Source organism: Lemur catta, chromosome 9 (assembly GCF_020740605.2).
Source record: "Lemur catta isolate mLemCat1 chromosome 9, mLemCat1.pri, whole genome shotgun sequence".
Classification (NCBI taxonomy): Eukaryota; Metazoa; Chordata; class Mammalia; order Primates; family Lemuridae; genus Lemur; species Lemur catta.
In genome coordinates, this window is record NC_059136.1 from 22,829,290 (window position 1) to 22,838,554 (window position 9,265).

Here is a 9,265-nt window from a genome sequence, read left to right on the forward strand (position 1 = left end):
ATAGCTCCTCCTTTCTGTGAGGCAGTCCCGGCAGTGTGGGGACAACTGTTTGTCACACGTCTCAGACACAGACATCAGGCCACAGGCACACTCGGCTTTATTGACCAGCCTGGTCACCCAGCTCAGGCCAGGCTGCTGGGTGCCAGGCTCAGGCACAGGAGGGGCAGGACTGAGAGGGTGAGGAGGAGGGAGAAACAGGGACGCAGCCCTAGGCTGTCGGCCAGGGCTCCGGCCAGGGCACCCAGCAGCAGCTTCCCCAGCAGCTCCAGCGTGGCCAGGAGGCTGTAGTGCGTGGCCTGGGAATGGGGACCGGGTGGGAGTCAGGGCCCATGCAGCACTCCAGCCCCACAGTCCCTCCTCGTCCTGGCCATGGTTGTTACCTGCAGGGCACTGGGTGCCAGCTGGCTGCAGCGCATCATCACAGTGAAAGTGGTCGTGGTGACCAGGCCCCCCAGGAAGTGCTGCAGACACAGGCTCAGCAAGGCTGCTCCTGGGAGAATAAAGGTCAGCAATAGTGCCCAGGACTCCTGTCCCCACCCCCCAAGGCTAGCCCCTCACCTCTCAAGACTGTGCTAGGGCCCAGACTGGCCCCTGGGATGTCCAGGTGGAAGAGCAGGGCAGTCTGGCAGACCAGGCCCCCAAGCCGGAGCTGCAGCACTAACTTCAACAAGGGTAACAGCTGCCTGGGGTGGGGGTGGGGAGATTGGGCAGTTCAGGGAATTCAGAGCAGGTTGGAGGGCAAGTGAGTAGGCAGGGCGGGCTGGGGAGCACGCACCAGTGCCTGGCCAGCAGGGCCCCAGCCAGAGAGGAGCCAGCGATGGAGCAGGCCACAGCACCCACGCCATTCCACAGCCCCAGCTCCGGGGCAGAAGCACCATGGTCCAGCAGGACAAGAGGAAACAGGCTGCTGGCACCCTGCTCACCTAGGGGGAGATTGTGGGCAGGGAGGTCCCCTGTCTGCCCTACCTCCCTTCTCCCCACCTGGAGCCTCAGTCCTGCTCTGTCCAGCTAGGCCCCTGCCCTGCCTCTGTCTGCCTGGGCCACAAGCGCTGGGGGAGAAATGGGTTCTGGCCAAGCCCAGTGTCAGCATGATGCAACCCTAGAGAGACCCAAGGCCACAGAACTAGAACTGGGGAACGACAGAGGCAAAGCCCAGCTACAGGTCCCTGGACATTGGGGCCAGGCTAGACTAGCCTTCATATCACATCTCAAAAAGAGAATGGCCCCATAATCGGTTTCAAGTTCCTGGGGCCCCACCCCTGCTGTTGCCTGACTCACCCAGCTTGTAGGTGAGCACAAAGCCTGCCGTCCACGGGGTCCCTGGCACGGCCAGCACATCCTGCAGAAGGTGTAGGGTGTAGTGGGGATGCTCTGAGGGCTTAGGCCGTGGAGGCTGGCGCAGGGCAGGCGCAGTCCAAGCCAGGGCTGCGGCCAGCCAGTAGGTGGTAGCCAGGAGCAGAAAGAGCCTTGGCCAAGAGAGGGTGGGCAAGAGGGCCAGCAGCCCACCCCCTGCCAGCGCTGCCCCCAGCTTGTACGCCACCACCTGCACCGTGTTGCCAGGCCCCAGCTCAGCAGGCTCCAGTAGCTGCACGGCCAGCGTGTCCAGGGCCACATCCTGCACAGCCGCACCCAGGTTCAGCAACAGCAGCAGCGCGGCCGCGACGGGCAACCCGGCCTGGCCCGCTTCAGCAGGAGGTAGTGCGGCCAGCAGCCCACACACCAAGCCCAGGGCCGCCGTGCTGCGCGTCAGCCAGGCCCTCGCGGAGCCCCGCGCGTCCACCAGCGGGGCCCACACCAGCTTGAACAGCCACGGGGCGTACAGCGCCTTGGCCAGTCCCACCCGCGTCAGGGAGAGCCCGCGAGCCCGCAGCAGCGTGGGCAGCAGGCCGGACTGGAGCCCGTAGGGCAAGCCCTGCACCAGGTACAGGCTGGCCAGCGGCAGCAGTTTCCCGCGCATGCTGGCGCTCGGGCGGGGTGCGGGGCCAGGTCTCCGTCGCCCAGGGTTGGCTTCAAGGCTGGGAGATCGCCGCGGGTGACGTCTGACGAGGTAAGGTCCCAACGCATGGGCTCAGAGGTCACACCCCCGGCATGGCTTTGGGACAGGACCCAGGTGGGGTCAGAGTTGGACACCTGGGGGAGGGGGCGGCACCCTAGAAGAACAGAAGCCGGGTCCAAACTGGGGAACGAACAGCCTGTCCCGGGAGCGGCGGGCGCGCCACACACTGTCGGCCCGCGACTCCCAGCAAGCTCTGCGCGGCCGCGAGTAATGAGCCGGGGGGCGGGGCTGGATCTACTGGAGGGGCGGGGCCTTCCTGGCGGGCCTCTAAGCGGCGTCTCGGTCCTCCGGAACCACCGAGCGGAGCGCGGGCTGGGCGCTGCGCGGATATGGCGTCGCTGGAGCCCCGTGGCCACCCGCTTCAGGGCTGGAAGGTCGCGTGGGCCACGGAGACGCCGAGGGGCCAGAGCGTCGGCTCCCGGGCGCCCCTGGTGGTCAACCCCCGCCACCAATACACGCACCCGCCCCGGTCCTTCGCGGATGGGAGAGGCTCAGAGAGCGAAGCTCCAGAGCTGGGGCCAGCGTCAAAGTAGGAATCGGCCTGTGCCCCAACCACTCCTCCTACTTGTCACCAGCCCTGGTCCCTCCCAGGGTTCTCCGATCCGCTCCAGAAGTGCTTCTTGGTGTCTGGCCTACAGCCTGGTTGCTACAGTGCCCAGCCCTCGTTTCTCCAGCAGCCCCCATGGAGGATTTAACCTCTTAACGGTTCCCCTGTCTACTACTGGATACTTATGCCACTGGACCACTCCCCTGCTGTGCTGTGGCTTCAGCCGCCTCCCCAAGGCAGGGGCCACAGAGGGAGAGCCATAGAAGGGAGGGGGTTTGTGTGAAAGGTCAGGGCCCAAGCTTGGCCAGAAGGACACAGCCAGACACTGCCCTCCAGTGTCGAGTGACAAGGCTAGGAGACCTCTGCCTAACTAGAGCTGTTCCTGCCAAGGGAAGGGCGCACATGTGGTCTCTCCTGCCCAGAGCTGTGCCCTCTGGGGCTCCCAACGCCCAGATGAGGCTGTGAAGTGTGGCCTCTGGTTAAGAACTATCTCCAGGCTGGCTGCGGTGGCTCACACCTGTAATTCTATCCCTCTGGGAGGCCGAGGTGGGTGGATCGCTCGAGGTCAGGAGTTCCAGACCAGCCTGAGCGAGAGACACTGTCTCTACTAAAAATAGAAATAAATTATCTGGACAACTAAAAATATATATAGAAAAAAATTAGCCGGGCATGGTGGCGCATGCCTGTAGTCCCAGCTACTCGGGAGGCTGAGGCAGTAGGATCACTTGAGCCCAGGAGTTTGAGGTTGCTGTGAGCTAGGCAGACGCCACGGCACTCACTCTAGCCCGGGCAACAGAGTGAGACTCTGTCTCAAAAAAAAAAAAAAAAAACTATCTCCAGAATGGACAAAACTGGGTGCCTTGGCCAGTCCTGTCTTCAAGTCTGAATCCCTAAAGCCAGCCCAACCGTGGAGAGCCAGCTCAAAGGCACTTGAGCCAACACATTTCTTCAGCTGAAGAAGCCACTTTGAGTGGGTTTCCTGTCACTTCAAAATATTCTTGGGGGTTCAAGTTTCCTTGTCTATAAAATGGGAACTACCATGCCTACCTTAGAGGGCCATTTGTGCAGATTGAGTAACCCACAGCAGTGTCCCCACACAGCAGGCACTCATCCTCCTGTTCCCAGGGGAAAGGACACAGGGCTGCCCACTCCACCCCTGCTTCCTCCAGCCCCGGCCCTCCCTTGGAAAATCAAGACCTCCTTGAGCTTTCAGTTGTCACCCTGTCCAGCCAACTCCATCCTATGGTTTACTATTAATATATTCCCTGTGCCACCAGGGAAGAGGTAGACAACACAGGAAAGCAAGCCAGGACGAGGGACACAGCTTTCTGCAACTTCCTCAAGAAAGGCTACTTTTTGTCATGTGGCCACCCTGGGATGTCCTGCTGTGGTTCTCCATCACCCAGCCTGAGTGCAGTGGTGCAATGACAGCTCACTGCAGCCTCGATCTCCTGGGCTCAAGTGATCCTCCTGACTCAGCATCTGGAGTCATCCTGTGATTCTTTGTCAAGCCCCATCCCCACTCCTAACAAACAGCCCTGGGATCTCCCTGCAAGGAGGTGCAGGGGGCCCTTTGCCTTTCTTCACACTTTACACTCTTCTTATTTTTTTTTTTGTGAGGCAGTCTTGCTCCCTTGCCCAGGGTAGAGTGCCGTGGCATCAGCCTAGCTCACAGCAACCTCAAACTCCTGGGCTCAAGCGATTCTCCTGCTTCAGCTTCCAGAGTAGATGGGACTACAGGCGCTACCACCATGCCCAGCTATTTTTTTCTGTTTTTAGTAGAGACGGGGTCTCACTCTTGCTCAGGCGGGTCTCAAACTCCTGAGCTCAAGTGATCCTCCTGCCTCTGCCTCCCCAGAGTGTTAGGATTACAGGCGTGAGCCACTGTGCCCAGCCCATGCTCTACATTCGTACCACTATCTAATTTCTAAGTGAGTTTTTTCATCTCTGCCAGAAGATCAGAGGCCACGGTGGAGACCCAGCCCACAGTAGGTGAGATGTCTGTAGGAGGAACAAGTAAACCAGGCCGGAAGAACATCTCCTCTGCCTCCTCAACCATTCCTCCTGAAATTAGGACAAGTGTCCACTCAGGGCTGGATCCCCAGACCTGCATGAATGCAGTCAGGGTGGACAAAGGTAGGGACCATTCATACAGCTGCCTCCAAGGAGTCAGACCATCACAGCTTTATTAGGGACCTGCACAGATGCAGGGGCCCAGCCTCCCAGGCAGCAGAACCAAGTCCAGAGGGCTCCAGAACCCCCCAGGGCCCTGAGCAGTCAGTCCAGGGGCAGCCCACCCCAGCCCCAGCTAGGGTACTCAGGAGTACTCGCGGGTGAACTTGGCGTGAAACCCGCTCAGCTTCTCCAGCAGCGGCCGCAACTTCTCCATGGGGGGCAGAATGGTCATCCTGAAAGGAATGGACCGTAAGCAGAAGGGGAGGCTTTCAGGGAGGGGCCGTGAGGACCCGGCCTCACCGGAAGTGGTAGGTGCCTTCCTGCTGTCCGAAGCCGCTCCCAGGCACTACGCAGATGCCAGTTTCCTCCAAGAGCCGCAGGCAGAAGAACATGTCAGGGGCCAGGCCCAGCTCCTGGGAGCGCGGCAGGCGGGTCAGGGAGGGACGACTCGGCCCCCACCCCCTTCGCGGCCCCGCTCCCGCCAGCCCCGCCTGACCTGAGCGCGCTGCACCGCACGCGGCGGCAGCTGCACGCGCGGGAAGGAGTACATGGCGCCTTGCACCGGGTTGCAGCGGATGCCGGGAGCCTCGTTGAAGACCTGCTCGGTGAGCTTGGCCTTCGCCGCCAGCTCCGCCAACACAGCCTGCTTTTCCTGCAGCCGTGGAGGGCGTGTCAATCAGGGCTGGCCGGGAGGCGCGGGGGCGCGGGACCTCAGCCCCCGCCCTCACCCTTGTGGCCCGGACCCGCTCGGCCCGCCCTCGCTCACCGCTTGGAACTGCGCAAAGGAGGGGTCGGAGGGTGCGGGTGGGCTGACCACCAAGTCGAGCAGGGCCTGACCCGGCACTGGCGGGCACAGCCGCACGCTCATCAGCTTCACCATCTGCTGCTGCACCGCAGCGTCCATGTTCACCACCTCCACGTAGCCGGCGCGGAACCCGCACCTGCGAAGCGAAAGTGGGCGTCCAGGCCCAGCCGGGCAAGGCAAGCCAGGCCGTGGCAGCTGGAGTCCGCGAGCCCCCACCCGCCCGGCCCGCACGCACTCGCCCATGTAGCCCTTGGAGGCAGAGTGGAAGGAGGCGAGCTCCTGCTGCCTGGCGTAGGGAGGCCCCATCTCCGTGAGCACCTTCTTGAACGAGTGGAACTGCGAACCCTCAGCGTACACGTTGTCCTGGTACACCTGGAGGGGCGGTGGGGCGTCACGGGGAGCCGGCGGCTGCCCTGCTTCCCACTCCCACACGCGGCCCTGCCCACACCTCATCAGCCAGCAGAAAGAGGCGCTCTTCGAAGGCGAAACGGATCACAGCTTCAATGCACTCGCGAGTCTGCACCTGCCCTGGGGCGCGGGGGATGTAGCGCAGCCGGCGTCAGCCGAGGGCGCGCACTGCTTTCCTCCGGGCAGCGGGGGCGGGCTGGCCCGGGCAGAATGGACCCGGGACGCGCTTCCGGGCTGGGCGGGAGGAGGGGGCCGGGAAGGAGGGGCGGGCGGCGCACCGGTGGGGTTGCCAGGGTTGATAACGCAGAGCGCGCGCGGGCGGCAGTGGTCACGTGCCTGACGCACTGCACGCCGCAGCTCGGCCACGTCGAGCGCCCAGATGCGCTCCTCGTCCAGGTAGTAGTCCACCTGCACCGCGTCGAGCTCGGCCAGCGCGGCGGAGTAGAGCGGGTACTGGGGGATGGGAATGAGCACACCTGTGCGCGTGCGGCCCTCGCCTGCCACCAGCAGCTTCAGCACTGTCTGCGGGTGGGAGGGGTTTGGGTGAGGTTGGCAGGGCCTGAAGCTACACCCGTCCCCCACCCCGGCAACCCGTTGCCGTGCCAGAACAAGCCAGGTCGGCCAGGCCGCACACAAAGGGCCACTGTGTCTTCCTGCCCAGGCCCGGCCTACCACGATGGCGTCGCTGGCCCCCGTAGACAGGAAGATGTTGTTAGAGTCCGCGGGGATGCCTCCATCGCGCCTCTCGATGTACCGAGCCACGTCCTCGCGGATCAGCTGGATGCCAGAGCTGATGCTGTAGGCCCCTGGACCCCAGGGGAGGGGCGCACATGAGGGTGACCAAGTCCCCCTGCAGCCCTTCCGAAGGGACCTACCCCTTGAGCAGGCAGGTCTACCCCTCTTTGCTTCTCCCTGGGGCTGCACTGGGTCTGGAACTAGCACTTACCCAGGCTGCGGCCCCCGCACACCTGCAAGATGCGCTCCGCCCTTTTCTTGGCATCATCAGGGAAGTTGGGGCTGCTCAGGAGATCCGGGTTTACGCAGAGCGCCAGGACCTAGGAGGACCAAGTACTGAAGCCAGGCACATTGGCTAGGGTGAGGGGGCATGCCACGGGCTGTGCAGGAGCCTCACCTGGCGCAGGAAGGTGATGGGCTTCTGCCCCATGGCCTGTGCGTCCCCGATATTGGCACGGATGACCTCCGTGAAGGGCTTCTTCACACCCTGGGAGGGAAGGGGAGCTGGCAGTGAGATGGGACCCCATTAACCCCTCAGCCCTTGTCCCATGTGCCACTGGAGCTGGGGGTTACTCAGCTGCCTAGGTGCAACCTGGAAGTCAGCAGTGGGGGCCCGGGGCCATACCTGGCGCAGTTCCTGCTCCAGCTCCAAGGCGCGAAGCACTATGGGGCCTCGCACGGCATACTCCACCCTCTGCACGCACGGGTTCATGGTGTCCAGTGTCAGCACCTTCTCCTTCAGCCCATTCCGTGTAGCCTGGCTCTGGTTACCTGCCCTCAAGGCCATGGCTCTGCTCAGACCAGGCAGGAAGGCAGCTCAGACAGCAGGACCCCAAAGTGGGGATGGGGGCAGGTGGGTCCAGGCTCAGTGGACCAGGGCTGGGAGAGGGGAGCCTGGATTGTGGAGACTCAAGGTAAGAGGGCACCCTCTTCGCTGCAGCCCGCTGATCCCACTGAAAGGGACAAAAAGGGCTGAAGGAGCTGGGGACGGCTGGGCCCCGCCCCACCCGTCTGGGCACAGTTCTGCCCCAGGGAGCCAGAGGGAGTGGGTGAGGCGGCAGGCGGAGCTTGGGGCGAGGCCCAGTGCCCGCCCAGTGTCCCCATGACAAGAGAGCAGGAGACCCAGATGGGGGCAGATACAGAAGTCTAGGCAACTGGGAGGGACTAAGTGTCATGGGAGGGGAGGGGCTAAGCCTGGGCCCAGCAACTCTGGGGGTTGGCAGAGCTGGATAAGGGTAACCCCCCCCAAGATGAGAATGGAGCCCAGGGCCCGCTGGAGATTTACCCCAGCAGGGCTCAGCTGAGGCCTAGCCCTCTCAGTGCCCCCATCTTTGCCGGGGCCAGTGGACCTGTCTCCTAGGTAACTGAGCCAGGCCTCAGGAATCTGGGCGGGGGACTGGGGGGGGTGCGCTGGGGGAGGGGAGTGAGAAGTTCAGCCTCTGGGTTCCATTCAGCCCCTTCTGGGCTGGTGGCCATGGCCTAGAGGCTGCAAGGGCGCTATGGTTGGACCTTGGTCCCTGATCAGCACTGCAGGGGGTCAGGGATGTTAAGCAAGGGGGCTGGAGACAGGCCAGCCCTGGGCCCAGGGACACCTCACACCTCAGCTGTCCAGGCTGTAGTCATGCCCTTTCACCAGGCACCAGCTGGGGGTTGCCCCTGAAACACACTCCAGGCCAGGGGTGACCTACGCTCCCCTTCACTTTTGCTCCTGGTTGGTGGAGAGAGTGGGAAGGGAGCCGTGATAGGCCCTCAGAGCCCCACCTCCACAGGCCCTGCAAGGAGCCGACAGGCCGTGCCCAGGGTTGGCCTACCCCAGCAGCCAGCATCTAAACTTGAACTGAGGGTCAGAAGCCAGCCCTCTGAGCTGAGCTGTAGGCAGCTGGTCAGGCCCAAGGCAAGGGGAGGGTCTTTGCTCCTCTGACCCTGCTAGTTAAGACAGAAGCCATCAGGGAGCCCCGACTGGCCACCCCCTCACCTCACACCTCTCAGCTCCACTGCCACAACAGCCTCCCAACACAAGTAGGCCTGCCCCACTAACCCCCAGGCCTGAGCACAGGTTATTAAGAGTTTGGTCCTAGGCAGGGCCAGCCCCTGCCCACCCCCTGGCAGCAGGACCCAAGTGGCAGCTGGACCTTGGGCAGCTGCCCTACCTCACACACTAAATTTAACCGGCAGCCAGCCCCTGGCCCTCCCCCAGCCCTGCTAAGGACACTCCTACAGCCACGGATGCTAGGGGAAGGGCAGGCTGGAGGGACAGTGGACTGACCCAGCTGGTGCCAAGCCAGTAGGGAGGGTAGCCTGCACCCATATCCCCAGTACTGGTGGCTGTATGAAGCTGTCTGCCATAGATGAACTGGTAGTGCCCTCAGCCCTCCTGCTTGAAGCCCCTTAGGGGCCCCTCTTACCCTGACACGTTGTGCCCAGCCAGCTCAGAGCACAAGAGGCCAACTGGTTGTCCTCTATGCCAGCCCAGGCAGAAGCTGGCAGCCAGGCCCCAGGATCAGGGCTGCCTGCCAGTAACTGCGGCCTCACACCCGCC

General features: G+C 63.1%; 2 protein-coding genes across 2 annotated transcripts; both read right to left on the reverse strand.

Annotated features, from left to right (window-relative positions):
• Window positions 1-80: 80 nt before the first annotated feature.
• On the reverse strand, window positions 81-2,248 carry MFSD3 (major facilitator superfamily domain containing 3). Its single transcript, XM_045561160.1, has 5 exons — window positions 1,279-2,248; window positions 776-923; window positions 559-683; window positions 381-490; window positions 81-296 (listed from the first exon to the last, which is right to left on the reverse strand). The coding sequence occupies exons 1-5, from the start codon at window positions 1,955-1,957 to the stop codon at window positions 123-125; spliced, it is 1,236 nt and encodes a 411-aa protein (XP_045417116.1). The 5' UTR covers window positions 1,958-2,248; the 3' UTR covers window positions 81-122.
• Window positions 2,249-4,772: 2,524 nt separating this feature from the next.
• On the reverse strand, window positions 4,773-9,244 carry GPT (glutamic--pyruvic transaminase). Its single transcript, XM_045561165.1, has 11 exons — window positions 7,352-9,244; window positions 7,124-7,213; window positions 6,938-7,046; window positions 6,664-6,797; window positions 6,270-6,513; window positions 6,032-6,111; window positions 5,819-5,955; window positions 5,545-5,719; window positions 5,275-5,430; window positions 5,079-5,191; window positions 4,773-5,011 (listed from the first exon to the last, which is right to left on the reverse strand). Exons 1-11 carry the CDS (start codon window positions 7,511-7,513, stop codon window positions 4,921-4,923), a joined length of 1,491 nt encoding a protein of 496 aa, XP_045417121.1. The 5' UTR covers window positions 7,514-9,244; the 3' UTR covers window positions 4,773-4,920.
• Between the last annotated feature and the right edge of the window lie 21 nt (window positions 9,245-9,265).

Excerpts from the sequence above, each read along its gene's own strand:
- MFSD3 (XM_045561160.1), bottom strand. The coding sequence starts at position 1,957 with ATGCGCGGGAAACTGCTGCCGCTGGCCAGCCTGTACCTGGTGCAGGGC. Across the intron at positions 684-775 it reads GCCCTGCTGGCCAGGCACTG|GCAGCTGTTACCCTTGTTGA; the intron begins GTGCGTGCTCCC and ends CCCCCACCCCAG. Across the intron at positions 491-558 it reads CCCTAGCACAGTCTTGAGAG|GAGCAGCCTTGCTGAGCCTG; the intron begins GTGAGGGGCTAG and ends TTATTCTCCCAG.
- GPT (XM_045561165.1), bottom strand. The coding sequence starts at position 7,513 with ATGGCCTTGAGGGCAGGTAACCAGAGCCAGGCTACACGGAATGGGCTG. Across the intron at positions 7,047-7,123 it reads CCATCACCTTCCTGCGCCAG|GTCCTGGCGCTCTGCGTAAA; the intron begins GTGAGGCTCCTG and ends TGGTCCTCCTAG. Across the intron at positions 5,956-6,031 it reads TCTTTCTGCTGGCTGATGAG|GTGTACCAGGACAACGTGTA; the intron begins GTGTGGGCAGGG and ends CCGCCCCTCCAG.